The sequence below is a fragment of the Pyrus communis genome, chromosome 6, assembly GCF_963583255.1.
Source record: "Pyrus communis chromosome 6, drPyrComm1.1, whole genome shotgun sequence".
Classification (NCBI taxonomy): Eukaryota; Viridiplantae; Streptophyta; class Magnoliopsida; order Rosales; family Rosaceae; genus Pyrus; species Pyrus communis.
The window spans coordinates 26,517,356-26,531,575 of record NC_084808.1 but is presented as its reverse complement, the minus strand read 5'-3'; the positions used below and the strand labels follow the sequence as shown (position 1 = coordinate 26,531,575).

At 38.1% G+C, this 14,220-nt stretch overlaps 3 protein-coding genes across 4 annotated transcripts; 1 reads left to right on the top strand and 2 right to left on the bottom strand.

Moving 5' to 3' along the window:
* Nucleotides 1-3,277: 3,277 nt before the first annotated feature.
* Nucleotides 3,278-7,275, top strand: LOC137737223 (uncharacterized). Of its 2 annotated transcripts, none has more exons than XM_068476647.1 (5): nt 3,278-3,496; nt 4,245-5,798; nt 6,271-6,384; nt 6,640-6,789; nt 6,889-7,275. In XM_068476647.1, the coding sequence occupies exons 2-5, from the start codon at nt 4,251-4,253 to the stop codon at nt 7,033-7,035; spliced, it is 1,959 nt and encodes a 652-aa protein (XP_068332748.1). In that variant the 5' UTR covers nt 3,278-3,496; nt 4,245-4,250; the 3' UTR covers nt 7,036-7,275. The 2 variants fall into 2 exon arrangements, with proteins under 2 accessions (XP_068332748.1, XP_068332749.1); XM_068476648.1 differs by having other exon boundaries at nt 3,278-3,501.
* Nucleotides 7,276-7,477: 202 nt separating this feature from the next.
* LOC137736335 (cytochrome P450 CYP749A22-like) lies at nt 7,478-9,948 on the bottom strand. The gene is made up of 5 exons (XM_068475619.1): nt 9,915-9,948; nt 9,182-9,252; nt 8,690-8,898; nt 8,094-8,475; nt 7,478-7,988 (listed from the first exon to the last, which is right to left on the bottom strand). The coding sequence occupies exons 1-5, from the start codon at nt 9,946-9,948 to the stop codon at nt 7,560-7,562; spliced, it is 1,125 nt and encodes a 374-aa protein (XP_068331720.1). The 3' UTR covers nt 7,478-7,559.
* Nucleotides 9,949-11,470: 1,522 nt separating this feature from the next.
* On the bottom strand, nt 11,471-13,395 carry LOC137736464 (cytochrome P450 CYP749A22-like). The gene is made up of 5 exons (XM_068475729.1): nt 13,116-13,395; nt 12,778-13,007; nt 12,451-12,683; nt 11,982-12,357; nt 11,471-11,899 (listed from the first exon to the last, which is right to left on the bottom strand). Exons 1-5 carry the CDS (start codon nt 13,393-13,395, stop codon nt 11,471-11,473), a joined length of 1,548 nt encoding a protein of 515 aa, XP_068331830.1.
* Nucleotides 13,396-14,220: the final 825 nt, after the last annotated feature.

Below are 14,220 nucleotides of genomic sequence, written 5' to 3'. Positions count from 1 at the left end.
ATTTAACAGTGATTGCTTGAACCACAAATCGATGGTGAAATTCATCTGCAAACCTGGAGATATTATTTTAAATATTTTGTTAAAATAAAAATTAATAAAAATCCAGATCACACTACCCAATATGTTTTAAAATTCATTACAGTATCATGTGCCACTGAAATTTCTGGCACTGAAAACCATGAGCTTTTGAAGGTGTGCAGTTATTCCTCCTCACATGACAGAAAGTGGGCGTTGCATGATCTGGGCAAATTCCAAGTTTTCTTAGAACCAAAACAACCAAGCAAAACCTGCCCTCACATGAATGCCCCAGTCTCAGCTGACCTTTTCATATTTTATTACGTGCAGCATTCAACAATGCAGCAACTTTGGTGCTAATTCTGCACAACTGCACATGATGTCCCATTCTCTAGCAATATTTAGCGGATTTGGATCCCATCCGGACCCTAATTGTGGGAATAAGAATCATCATATCTTAGTCATTCATCGTATATCGTACGGTTAAAAATTATTTGAATTTTATTATTTAAAATTAAACATAAATAGTAACTAAAGAAAACTAATCGCTTAATATACGATGAACGGTTAGAATGTGAGGATCTCTAGGATCCCCATAAAGAGGATTCAAAGAGGATCTTCATCCACATTTAGCAACTAGTTGTGGGCCCTCACTAGAAATTAGATGGGCAAATCCTCGTCTGCCAAATGGCACAAACCCTAGTTTTTTTTTTTTTTATGTTTAAGGGTTCAAAAAGAGATGGAAGAGTGGCTCACTATTAATCAACATCGTGGATACACTCTATTTCTACATGAGTTAGTGATGAATTTCGTTCAAGTGCAAACACTGATATGAATACAACTAATAGATGGAGACCCATTTGTGCTCAATCAACGTGCTCGAGTAGCACGTTAAAGATTTCAGAGAAATAGAACAACAATCCACTACTAATCAACGCTTTCATCGTCCCTAACATGTATTAAACACTTAATAGCACACATGTAGAGTTTAGTCACAAAATTCTTCTTTATATTTAGCAGTGACTATTCGTTATGTAAAAATAGTACTCCCTTACTTTTTTAGAGACAAGTTTCGATGCGGGATTCTTACATTCTTTAATATCTTTTCTATTTTCTAAAGTTCAATGCCCTTGTCCATAATTATTGAGTCTACCGACACTTAGTCTCCATTATATTATAACAGATTAGCTCATTATTCATGAATGACAATTGTTGAACATAAAAAAAGTCCACCATAGCTGGTTAACGATAACCTTATAAGATGTGGCATGATTCATACCTAAATTAAATAATGCTTACGATCTCTTTCGAAGTTTTATATAGGGAGATCCAAATGACTTAGAAATAGAGGCCAGTAAAACACAATGGGGGATACTGCTGGTCCAGAGTTTCCTGGCTTCCAAACTTGTGCTCACAAAGATGACAACAATGTGTTCAGAAGGCATTTGAGCCGGCTGCAACGACGAGCTCCATGTCCTCTACAGCTGAACCCTAATAAAAATGCCTCTTCTGGTTGCAGTGGTATGCAAAACTCCGCGGCGAGCAGTTCAAATTCTTCTTCTTCTTCTTCGTTGAGTTCGTTCTATCAGAGCAAAGATCCCATTCCCCTACTTTCTCCTCTGGTGTTGTTGCCTTGATTGGTTCCAGAAAAAGTTGCTCAATTTTAGAAGGTTTATGTACTTTGGCAAAATGTTATCTCCTATATGATATATATATATATATATGGCTTTGTAAATGGGAAATGTTATTGGCACTCCAAAAATCTCATTCTACACTTGTCACAAGTGCATTTTTCTTTCCTAATATAGAAAGTTTGAAGTGTAGAATGAGATTTTTGGAGTGCTAATAACAATTCCCTTGTAAATTTCGGTACATTTTATATCTACGGTAATGTGGGAACGATTTCACCATCCACATATGAGAATGCAATGTGTTGGGAAAAGCGAAGCATAACAAATCAGACTTCTAGGAATTTTGTTGTTAACTTGTTGATGCGTGCTATATTAACTAAATTATGATCTGAAGAAAAAGATTTGTAGTTTATTAATTAAGAGTAGTTTTTTGTTCGCGATTAGAGTGTTGGTTTCAAGCCACACCTTCTCTAAATATCGATTTTACAAAGAGAAAATTTAAGTCGTGATTAAGAAATCAAAATATAGTTCATGTGGAAATTCGAGAAGCCCTATTGTTCTATGAATTTGCAATTTGAAAACACAAAAATATAATATATATATATATATATATGCAAATAGGCCCAACTCTAGAGTGTTGTAACTTATAAGCCCAATGTTGTTGCAATAGGGGCTTTGAGAACTCAAATATATTGGTCTCTGTCCACATCATTACAATATTCATAAGGCACACACTGTATCATATTTTAACTGTCAAATATGTATCAGTATTGAGTGAATACTTAACCTTTTTTTTTTTTTTTTTTTTTTTTTTGAAAATCAACGGCAGAGTTTTATTCAAAGAGCAAAAAGGCCGAAGAGAGAAACACGTAAAGGGATCAGTTACACAAAAGAGAGACCCTCCTCAAGCAAAAGATCAATTTAGAGATCAAAAACCAATAACGAAAATCATTACAAATACGTGATGTGCGCACAAAATGGTACTTCATTCGCTACCATAATAGTACCCTCCCACAACTCTAACTCTTGGATCTTCACACTTGCAGCTTCTAATATGATCTAAATTAGGTTACAACTTCTGATATGGTCTAAATTGTGTTACCAATCTAAGGGTTGGGTCTTTTTGCATTGTTATTGATCAAATCTAAAGCCTTTGATCACACAAGGATATACCACAAAACCACGCATCCAAACCGCAGTCAAAAGTTAAAACAACGAGAAGTTTTTCAATATGATCGGTATACGGAGTGGTACATTACGTGTTACTCTACAAATGATAGGATATGTGTGTTAAAAAGTTAATAACTTAAAAAATAAAATTTTTCGCCAATTAAACAAAAACATATGGTATATTCTCTGTATTTCGGTCATAATAATATTTTTTCCAAAACAATAAATCCCCGGATGCTAAAATTTACCGTTAAACTTGTAGAAAATCACAGACCAATCATCTTATTGCCTACGACTCGTCAACTACAAATTGTGATGTGGGTTCGTCCGCGACGCTCAATACCTCACGGCTGACGTAACTTAACAACAGTCGGCACATCTTTCATTATTTCAACGTTTTAATTTAATTTATTATCTACTTTTATTTATTTAATTTTTTTCCATTTCTGTTTCGACTGTTCTACTTTTTGGTGCATTACGTTTGGTGCCAAAACGTTTTTGGGTTTCAATTTTCAAAACCCTCGCGAAATATTGACCTCGCCAATCCTCGTTAATCTTCCTCTGGAAGCTCTCTCTCTCTCTCTCTCTCAACATCGCTGCCTGCTGGCTTCGTCTTCGTCTTCGTCTTCGTCTTCGTCTACGAAGAGTTAGGGTTTTCCCCCTTTTCTTTTCCTTGAAAGGTCAGGTTTGATCTTCTGTATATTTTGTGAAGTTTTCATTTTTCGAGTATGATTCTTTCAATTCATCTGTTTTGGTTGTGTTTACTGGTGGATTGATCGGTTTCTGCTAATGGGTTTTATTCAATTATGGTTATCCGAGTGTTTTTAATTCAAGTTAGGGTTAAATCGGTATCCAATTCTCTTCGGCTGTCTTTAAGTTATTGAAATTTGATTTCTTAAGTTAGGGTTTCTAGTAATTGTTGCTGGAATTTAATTCGGGTGGTGTTGCTTTGATTGGGTGTTCGAGAATCCATTGATGTTCGTCACCTGTAATATATTGGGTTTGGCTGAATATAAACTTTAACAGGTTTTTTGGTGAGGAATTTATGTATTTCGAAATTACGCGTTTAGCATGTGTATGGGTTAAAGACTAATGTTTGTTATTGTGAACCAATTTCATTATAATTACAGACACAAACACGAACACATGCTAGAAGCAATATGTAGGGTATGCCAATAATGATATCTATGTACTCTATATCAATACTGGCATGCAAACTTAAACTACAAGATTATTACCGTTGTACATTAGGATTTTTCCATTCCGTGTTATGCTTTTGCAGTTCAGGTTCATTTACGGACTTGTATGAGTTGATTTGTATATATATATATATTTTGGATTACTTTATTGTCTCTAGAGGCCGAAATATCTGTGGTGAGAACTCAACTTTCTGTTGTGTTTATTGATATATGCATTAATTTGATGCAGAACTAGATGAGAAGGAGAGGGCCATCAAGAGAATTTTCTGAACTTAGAAGTTGTTCTGGGAAGAAAACTGTTGAAAGTTGCAAGGCTAAAAGGGATGCTGATAAATTTGTGTTCATTGATCTTGAGTGTGAAGATGTCATCGACATCGATTATCTTGAGTCTTTGCAGGCAAAGTCACGAGGTTCCAGTACATTGAGAAAAGACAGAGAATTTAAGTCTAGTAGTTTCATATATATAGATGATGATGAAGATAATATTGCAAGTCCTGTAATCACTGTTGAGGATGTTGGGGACCTTGATAGTGATGCCACCTCAAGCAAAAGTTCTTTTCTTGGTTCTAGGAAGAGTTCTGTAACCTCAGATGGTGATGAATGTCGGGGTGTCCAGGAAAAGGTTTCTCCAGTAAAGGGGTCAAGGTGCAAGCAAACCCACTCTGGTGGAGCTCCTAGCAGGAATTGTTATGGTTTCGGTTTTGAATCTGAGAGTTGTTCATCTGATAGTGATTATTCTGATTGCGAGCTAATAGAAGATTCTTATGGGAAGCTTCATCAACATTGGGAAAAAGTTTCCCAAAAGAGAAAACATGTTGTTCATAATGGCCAGTCTGGTTCAGATGGTCAATTTAGTGGATCTGGATCTCATAGTGAAACCCATGCTAATGCTGAAGCAGAGAATAGGGCAGCACCTGGAGATGTCCCTGTTTGTTCAAGTTCAAAAAATGGAAATTATGAAAAGGAAAACCTTCCAGACTTTATGGGTACTCATGATGGCAACACTGAGGGTAGTTCTTTGGATCCCCAAATGGATGGTCCTTTTGTTGAATCCAATCAGAATGCCGCTAAAGAAGATCCTCTTATTTATGAGTGGCAGGGTTTCCAAACTGATGGCATGGCTGGTTTATGGAATGAAGGAGAACAAACTCCTGAAGAGCATCCCTTGTCATCAGAACTAGGCGGTAAACGACCTAAACATCCAGGGACTTGTTTTATGGATAACGGGCAATTTGGGGGTGAAACCAATGATGATCAAAGAAAAGCTACTGTTTTGAATAAGGAAGAATCTGTTGGCAAGAACCAACTTTGTGATGAAATGCCTAGTGACAACGATAGAGTTGAACGAAGGGGCAAGGTTGATGAATTTCATGATGCTCCTTCTAGTTCTGAGGAAAAAGATAATGCAGTTTCTGGTCAACAATTTGATGAAATGCAGATGGATAGTGGGCGTGCTCCTTCCGAAGACAAACTTGGCGCTGTTCATAAAAAAACTTATTCCCAGGATAAAGCTAGTGCTAACTTTGAGGAAGTATCTTTGGGCAACACCTCATGTCAGGGAACTAGTTATCAGGGGGGATTTGATTCAGCAAGAGGGAAAGAATCATGTGATTTGAGGGATCGGTTACCTGCCGAGGATGGCTATGTGAGTCCTGTTCAAAGAGATACAGCCATTGTTGGAAGTGATATAATCACTGATCGAGAAAAGCACAAGGAGACTGCTGAATACAAGCGAGCAATAGAAGAAGAAATGGAATCCAGGAAGCGAGTCTTACAAATTCAGGTTTTCAACATGTGTACATTACCTTTTTTGTTTTACATTTTCAGCAAAGTAAATGTTATATTTATTTATTGTGGTCTACATTAGGCACATTGGGACTATAGGCTACACAACAAGAGTCATTATGATCCCTTCTTCACCACTTGGGCTTTGTGCTATTTATTTTTTATTTATGGAGTTCATAGTATGATTTGTTACAGGATTTTTTGCAAGCTCTGATCAATAATTTAAAATATGTCATATGCACGATATTATACATGCTCATTAATCTCAGTTTGGTGCCCTATCTTTTATTTGTTATACCCTCTGTCAAAAATTCTGTATCTTTTTTTTAATAGTCCATGCATACACTTCTGTAACTTCTAGTCTTTGTTCATTTCAATGGCTTGGTTAGGTAGAAGTTGAACTTGAAAGGTGTTCTGTAGCTTGTAGGTGACCACTTGACCTGACATCAAGTGTACTTTAATTTTTTCAGGCAGAAGAGGCACAAAGATTACGGAAAAGGAGAAAGGCAGAAAGCATGCGTTTATTGGATATGCAGAGAAGGCAAAAGCAACGTGTGGAAGAAGTAAGAGAGACGCAAAAGAAGGTCTGGATTCAAGTATTCAATATTTATCGCATCTTATTTTTTACTCTGAATGTTGCTTCTCATCCTCTCTTGACTCCCTCCCTTCCTCTCCCCTCCCCGTACAACAGTTCTCAACTTATTTACTTTCAAGTTTAAAAGACAATCTGTTTGGTTTTAAGATCAAGTTCAATTGATTGTATATCACTGACTTGTTTTTTTTTTTTTTTTTTTAATTTTTTATTTATATCACTGACTTGTTAAGTGTGTCATATTTAGGATGAAGAAAATTTAAATTTGAAAGACCAACTTCGTGCTGAAGTAAGGAAGGAGCTTAAAAGATTGGAATTGACATGCATAGATATGGCTTCTTTGCTTCGTGGCTTAGGCATACAAGTGGGGGCTGATTTCCGTCCTTTGCCCAATGAGGTAAGTTAAAATAAGTTATTGAAGATGATTTAGATTCCTTTGTAGTTTATGGTTCGATGGGTTCAAATTTGATGAACACTATCTTAATGGAAATTTCAGGTGCATGCAGCGTATAAACGGGCACTGCTCAAATTTCACCCAGACCGGGCATCAAGAAGTGACATACGCCAGCAAGTTGAAGCTGAGGAGAAGTTTAAGCTTATATCACGCATGAAGGAAAAACTTCTACCGACTTCATGTTACTGAATACATAGTTGTAAATTTTCTTCAAAATTGATCAATTTTCCAATGGCAACAGATTAGGGTTTTTTTTGGCTCCTGCCGCAAGGTTTCTGATTCCTCGTTTTGTATCAGTTGTCATTTTTTTTTCAACCTGATTTTAGCAGGTAACGAAGATCTATATTGTAAATCAGTTGTAGTTTCTTGTAGGTGGCCGGAGAAACGATTGTTTCAAATGTGGAAATACAAGTACCTCTGCTTTTGTAATGCCATTTGGCCCCGAGAGGTTTTTCTGGGCAAGAATTTTTAGTAACTGCTTTCTGTTTCTGAATTCTGAGGACTGCGGGGGCGTGTACTTTTCCAATCATTCTTCTATGTACGATATAGGGCAGGGCAGGGGCAGGGGAAAGAAAGGCAGCCAAGGAGGGAACCCCTACGTAGAAGAACAACGGTTCGCTGACCTTTTAAGGTCTTAACATTTCGCCCGGAAGAATTTTAGCACATTACAACAAGTGCTGGATTTATTTGCAGTTCTTGTCTTCAGAGCTCATTCACACTGGGTGTAGGATCACTTGAACTCCATGTTGCGGGCAAACTGTCAGAAACTGAATGGGAGAGTGCACATAACCCGGGGAAAGAGTGAAACTGTAGCGTTGCAGAATCATCGACAAAGCAATCTTTGCTCCAATGACTGCGAAGTTCATGCTCACACAAGTTCGAGGTCCCATTCCAAAGGGCATGAATGCGACTGCGTTGTTGTTAGTAGCTTTCGCAACCCCTTCTGAGAATCTCTCCGGTTTGAAAAGTTGCACGTCTTTTCCCCAATATTTAGGTTCATGGTGAAGTGCCAGATTTGTGACGTGCAACTCAACATTAGCTGGAACAACGACCTGTCCTAGTCTAACTTCCTTTAGAGATTCCCTAGTAAGGGACACAACAGGAGGATATAACCTTAGAGACTCATTGATGATCATACCCATCTGCATGCATCAATAAATATAAAAATCAAAGTTTGATAACGCATCGATCGAGAAGTACATAAATTTTTAATGTGCTTAGTAAGCCCTTGGGATTGATCTTCTTACCGTTTTTAGTTTGTTGAGGCCATCTGAGTCTGGAGTTTCATCTTTACCAAACAATTCTAGCACCTTCTTTCTAGCATCCTCTTGCCAATCTGTATGAAGAGCCAGAAGAAAGACGGTCCAAGCGAGCAAAGAGTTAGTGGTTTCTTGTCCAGCAAAGTAAAACGTCTTGCACTCGTCGACTAAATCGTCCACTGAAATCCGCTGCTTCTCGTTGGCATCATGATGAGCCTTTAAAAGGATTCCAAGATAATCACTTCCAAAACCGTCTGCTTCTCCAGTCATTGCCGTCTTTTCTCTTTTCCGAACAATCTCTGTTATGATGTCGTGTATTCCCTTCTCGAGCTTCTCTGATTTTATCTCATCACTGGTTTTATAGAACATACTGCAAGTTTGAATCACAGACTAATTAGACATATGAAGTGACAATGACACATAATTGACACACCTAGTTGCATAGAGTTAATTTATTAATGTACAACGTACATCATAAGAATTCTTTAATATTCAGGTGACCTTGTTCTTTACTATTATTTTACATAATGATCAGTTCAAAGAAATCTACAGATAAAAGGAACATGGCATTGGTAAGAAAGTACCTGATGCCAGGGAGCCTGAGTTTGAAAGTATTTCTGAATATTAAGGAGGTTAACTCCCTCAAGATTTCAAAAATGTCCCTTCCTTCTAAGAAGCTGCTGCCAAATGCTGTCCTAGAAATCACTTCTGAGGTGAAAAACCTAAATTCTTCATTCACCTCAATCTCCTTGCCTTCATAAGTTTTCCACCTTTGTACCATTGTCTCAGAACTCTACAGTAATAATACCAACATGCAATTAGATAATTTACGTTAAACGTATGAATTTTCTATTTTTTTTTGGTCGAGAACGTATGATTTTCTTATAAACAATTGATCCATTGCAAGAAGTTAATTACTTTTAAGCTTTCTCCATGAAAGGCAAGATGCGCCAACTTTCTTAGTTTCACCCACTTTTCACCTTCTGCCATCGAAATGCTGTCTCCTAATAGCTTCTTGACATAGCCTTGAGTTGGGACCTTTGTTTCCGACAGTTTCTATCTTTGTTGTTTAGTACCTCTTTGCACAACTCGGGTTCCGCAATGATCATTTGTGGTTGAACACCATACCACTGAAGAAAATTCTTCCCTGTTGCAATAAAATGACCAAATTTAATCATATATTTGAACATAGAAATATATACATAAATATATATGTGTGTGTGTGTGTGTGTGTGTGTGTGTGTGTGCATGCATAGTTAATGAAGAGTTTGTTACCAAAGAACTTGCTCCATGCATGAATATGAGGTTGTACTGCAGAGAATATGTCATGGGTATAAACTTCTAGGCCTGCCCATCGTTTCCCTTTTCATGCTGAATATTTCTTTGGTGTTTCCATGGATAAATTTGTACGAAGGGCCATGGACTCCCTGGGCAGCCATCCGATTCTGTATGCGATTTGGAGTCCACCATAGTTTCTGAAAGTTTTTTATGAGAGCTAAAAGAATTACTAGGAACAGACACAGAAAGCTTGAAGTAGTAATTACAGGCATTTCGAATCCCAACCAACTCATTCTCCAATTTTTTTTTCTTTTTGGTATGTAAGTTTGAACACACCTCTCGACCACTCTCAATAGTTTGATTTTCAGCCTCCACTCTCACTAACTGAATAACAGAGCTGGAATGGGTGATATAAAACGTACAACATACATTCCTGTATATAGGGTGCTTAACAACACTAGAGCCTTGCACTAAGTTCATGACATGGACGAAGAAAATCAAACAAGGCTGCGCAGGACAAGTTAAACATACCAGCTGACAGCTGACCATTCAATGGTTTTACCATATTTTTAACCCATCCAAGATGCAGCGTTATATTCTATTTTGTGAATTTATTTCACATTACACGTTCACTACATTGTTTGTCAGTTTCATCCTTAAATGATGATGTAGCGTTTAATGGATTTTTAATTTTCAAGTCACCATCTAACTTGTAGATATCAATAATCTAGCAAGGTAAAACATGACAAATGGATAAATCCAAGCAATAACAACTGACAGAAGGAATTTGTTCTGATTCATCGTTAGCCTACGTTAACAATATCAAAAAAGATTACAAATGAGCTTAACTCATAGAAACTCAAATCCCACATACACCCGATCGAGTCACTCTCACACAGACTGTCACATTTTGGCCCTCACCACATCCTGAGTTCGACTCCATTGTAGAACGATATTGTCCTTTTTGGGCCCCAACCACTCCCTCACGGTTTTGTTTCTGGGAACTCACACGAGAACTTCTTAGTGGGTCACTCGTCCTGGGATTGCTCTCGCGTGAACTCGCTTAACTTCGGAGTTCTTACGGAACCCGAAGCCAGTGAGCTCCCAAAAGGTCTTGTGCTAGGTAGAGATGAGAATATACATATAAGACTTACATGATCCTCACTTCTGGGCAATGTGGGATCTTACAATCCACTCCCCTTAAGGGCCCGATGTCCTCGTCGGCACACTTTCGGCCAAAGATTGGCTCTGATACCAATTTGTCACATCTCAACCCGGACCCCCACCCCATCCTGAGCTCGACTCCACCGTAACACGATATTGTCTGCTTTGGGCCCCTACCTCGACTCTACCGTAGCACGATATTGTCTGCTTTGGGCCCCTACCACGCCCTCACGGTTTTGTTTCTAGGAATTCACACGAGAACTTCCCAGTGGATCACTTCTCCTGGGATTGCTCTTGCGCGAACTCGCTTAACTTCGGAGTTCTTACGGAACCCGAAGCCAACGAGCTCTCAAAAGACCTCGTGCTAGGTAGAGATGTGAATATACATATGAAGCTTATAGGATCCTCAACCCTGAACGATGTGGGATCTTACACAGACCATCCAAGAAAGCTAATACAAATGTACCAAGGGTGAGACACCCACATACGATTTTTCTCCTCACATTGCTCTCAGATCTCTCTCTTCCTCAAATGGCGCTCTCGGTGCATTAAGAAAAATAGCTATCCAATTGAAGTGCACTCAATGCACTTCAAAAAGACACGGCTTAAAAGAGCCCAAAGATTTATGTAACATGGCCTAGTAAAAGCCACAAAACGTGAACATTTCAATTAGAGCCCAAATTCAACATCGTGCTTATTGCAGTACTAAATTTATAATTATGCGAAGAAAGGGGACATAAAAAGACTTCCTACAATACATTGGTGTATGGAATGCACTAGGCGTTCAATCAATGTACTTACACCAGTCTGTTGTAGTATTTTCGCAGAAAAAAGTCATGAACTACACTAGTTTCAGGAAAAACAAACGCAAAGTGCTGATTGTCTGGTATAAAAGAGTAGCTGTAGTTTCTGTGCTTCATAGCTCACAGTGCGTGTAGAATAACTTGAATTCCATGTTGTGGACGAATTGAAAGATAATCACAGGGTGAGTGGACGTAACCCGGGGAAAGGGTAAAGCGGTAGCGTTGTAGAATCATCGACAGAACAATCTTTGCTTCATTGGCCGCAAAGTTTAAACCAACACAACTTCGAGGTCCCATTCCAAAGGGTAAAAATGCGGGTATATTATCAATGGTAGATTTAGAAACACCTTCCGAGAATCGATTTGGTTTAAAAAGTTGCGCATCTTGCCCCCAGAATTCAGTCTCATGGTGAAGTGCTAGACATGGGATGATCAATTCAACATTAGCAGGAACAATATACTTTCCCAGTTTAACTTCCCTTTTAACTCTCCTATCAATGTTAAGAACAGGAGGATATAACCTCAGAGCCTCATTGATGATCATACTCATCTGCATGAAAATAAAGATTTTTTTTAATCCATTTTTAACACTTGGACAAGCGGTAGATAGGGTGAGTTGTTGAGTTTCTTACTGTTTTTAGCTTGGCAATGTCATCGTGAGTCGGATTTTGTTTTCCGAATAATTGTAGGACTTCCTTTCTTGCTTTCACTTGCCAATCTGTATGAAGTGCCAGGAGAAAGACAATCCAAGCAAGCACACCATTAGTGGTTTCTTGTCCGGCAAAGTAAAACGTCTTGCACTCATTAACCAAATCATCCACCCAAATCTTCTGGCTATCATTGGTATCTAGATGAGCCTTTACAAGTAATCCAAGATAATCACTCCCAAAGTTTTCTTCGCCCGCCATTGCCTTCTTTTCTCTTTTCTTAATAATCTCTGTTATGGAATCGCGCATTGCTTTGTCAAACTTCTCTGACTCAATCTCATCTTGTGTTTTAAAAAATTTACTGCAAGACGTTTAGTGTGACTATGCATACATAAGAAGTGACAACAGAATACGCAATATTGAGTGATACTACAAACATAGATAAGATGAAAACCTGATGCCTGGAAACCTGACTGTTAAAGAATTTTTGACTAATAAAGATGATAACTTCGTCAAATTGTCAAAAAAGTTCTTTCCTTCTACGTAACTGCTGCCAAATGCCGTCCTGGAAATCACTTCTGAAGTGAACAACCTAAATTGTTCATAAACTTCAATCTCTTTTCCTTCATGATTTTTCCACTCTTCTAACATCATCTCGGCACTAGCTATCATTGCTGGGATCATACTCTAGTAAAAAGATACCATCTTTCTATTACAAAATTTGTCTTCAATTTATGACACCACCTCAACTATATAATTCTTTGAGATACGACGAACTTACTTTTAAGCTTCCTCCATGAAAGGCATGGTTGGCCAGCTTTTTCAGTTTCCCCCATTTCCCCCCCTCAGTTGTACTTGTCCCCATGCTATCTCCTACTAGCTTCTTGACAAAGCCTTGGAGCTTCCTTTTTGGATAAGCTCCATCTTTGTTATGTAGTATCTCCTTGCACAACTCGGGTTCCATAACGACCAACTGAGCTTGAGAACCATGCCATTGAAGATAAATCTTCCCTGCAATCGATTATAGAGATGACCAAATTTAGTTTGCAACTAAACGATTTAGAAAGTGTGTTAAGAAAAAGATTCAGAAAACATAGTCAATGAAGAGCTTGTGAATACCATATATCTTGGTCCATGTGTGAATATGAGGTTGAACTGCAGAAAATACGTTCACAGATAAGTCTCCGGGCCTGCCCATAGTTTCCATTTTCATGCTCATGATTTCTTTGGTGTTTCCATGGAAAAATCTGTAAGAAGGACCCTTGATTCCCTGAAAAGCCATACGTTTCTGTATCCGAGTTGGAGTCCACCATAGTTTGTGAAAGGCCTTGATGAGAGCTAAGAGAATGAACAGACACAGAATGCTAGAAAAAATGACTACTGGACCCAAACAACTCATTTTTCGGTAAGTTTTTCTCTCCAGTTGTAGCTTTGAACTCATACTTATTTATTCTCGAATCAATTTTGGATAACAAAGTTAAAAAAATCATATCTTATGTTCTTCTTGGATGCTTCTTTTCGGCAACAAAGTTAAAATCATATATCCTTTTTCCTGGCTTCGCTGCCATTGAGATGCCATATTCATATACCGCCAAATGTTCTCACTGCAGGCCGCCCGGAGATGCCAAATAGGACTTGGTTGTGTTTCTCTTGCTTTGTTTGGCGTAACTTTTGTCTTTGTTATTTTTCACTTGACTTTTTTGATTTAGTTGTGCCGTTAGGTTTCGATTTGGTTCGGCTATTATAAAAATGTTACATATTTCACAAAGAAGTCTCCGTATCTGTCACTACAGTTGGCTACAAAAATTTCCAAACAAAACCATGATTGCGCTGCATCTCTTGGACAACTTTGTAATGAACATAAGCACAATCCTTCATGCCGTGGGAATGATATACAAAAACTGAAAACAATATCAAAAGGGGGAGAAAATTGTACAAAGATAAATTTATAACAATTCACACGGTAAATAAAACGAATACAGCATGTAGTAAAAATAAATGAATACATGAATGGAATCAACTTAAATAGGTTCTCATACTAATGCAACTTTATTGGAAGCTCTGGTTTTCACTGTTCACAGTGGGCGTAGTATCACTGGAACTCCATGTTGTGGGCGAACTGTCAGAAACTGAATGGGTGAGTTTACGTAACCCGGGGAAAGGGTGAAATGGTAGCGCTGCAGAATCATTGACAGAGTAATCTTTGCTTCAATAAGTGCGAAGT

Bases quoted from the DNA above. Each gene is read 5' to 3' on its own strand.
- LOC137736335 (XM_068475619.1), bottom strand. From the start codon at position 9,948: ATGGTAAAACCATTGAATGGTCAGCTGTCAGCTG. The intron at 8,899-9,181 runs GTACTAAACAAC...TTATTACTGTAG, and splicing joins AACCCGAGTTGTGCAAAGAG to AGTTCTGAGACAATGGTACA. The intron at 8,476-8,689 runs GTACTTTCTTAC...TCAAACTTGCAG, and splicing joins CTCAGGCTCCCTGGCATCAG to TATGTTCTATAAAACCAGTG.
- LOC137736464 (XM_068475729.1), bottom strand. From the start codon at position 13,395: ATGAGTTGTTTGGGTCCAGTAGTCATTTTTTCTAGCATTCTGTGTCTG. The intron at 12,684-12,777 runs GTAAGTTCGTCG...TCTTTTTACTAG, and splicing joins TTCATGGAGGAAGCTTAAAA to AGTATGATCCCAGCAATGAT. The intron at 12,358-12,450 runs GTTTTCATCTTA...AACGTCTTGCAG, and splicing joins GTCAGGTTTCCAGGCATCAG to TAAATTTTTTAAAACACAAG.
- LOC137737223 (XM_068476647.1), top strand. From the start codon at position 4,251: ATGAGAAGGAGAGGGCCATCAAGAGAATTTTCTGAACTTAGAAGTTGT. The intron at 5,799-6,270 runs GTTTTCAACATG...TAATTTTTTCAG, and splicing joins AGCGAGTCTTACAAATTCAG to GCAGAAGAGGCACAAAGATT. The intron at 6,790-6,888 runs GTAAGTTAAAAT...TGGAAATTTCAG, and splicing joins TCCGTCCTTTGCCCAATGAG to GTGCATGCAGCGTATAAACG.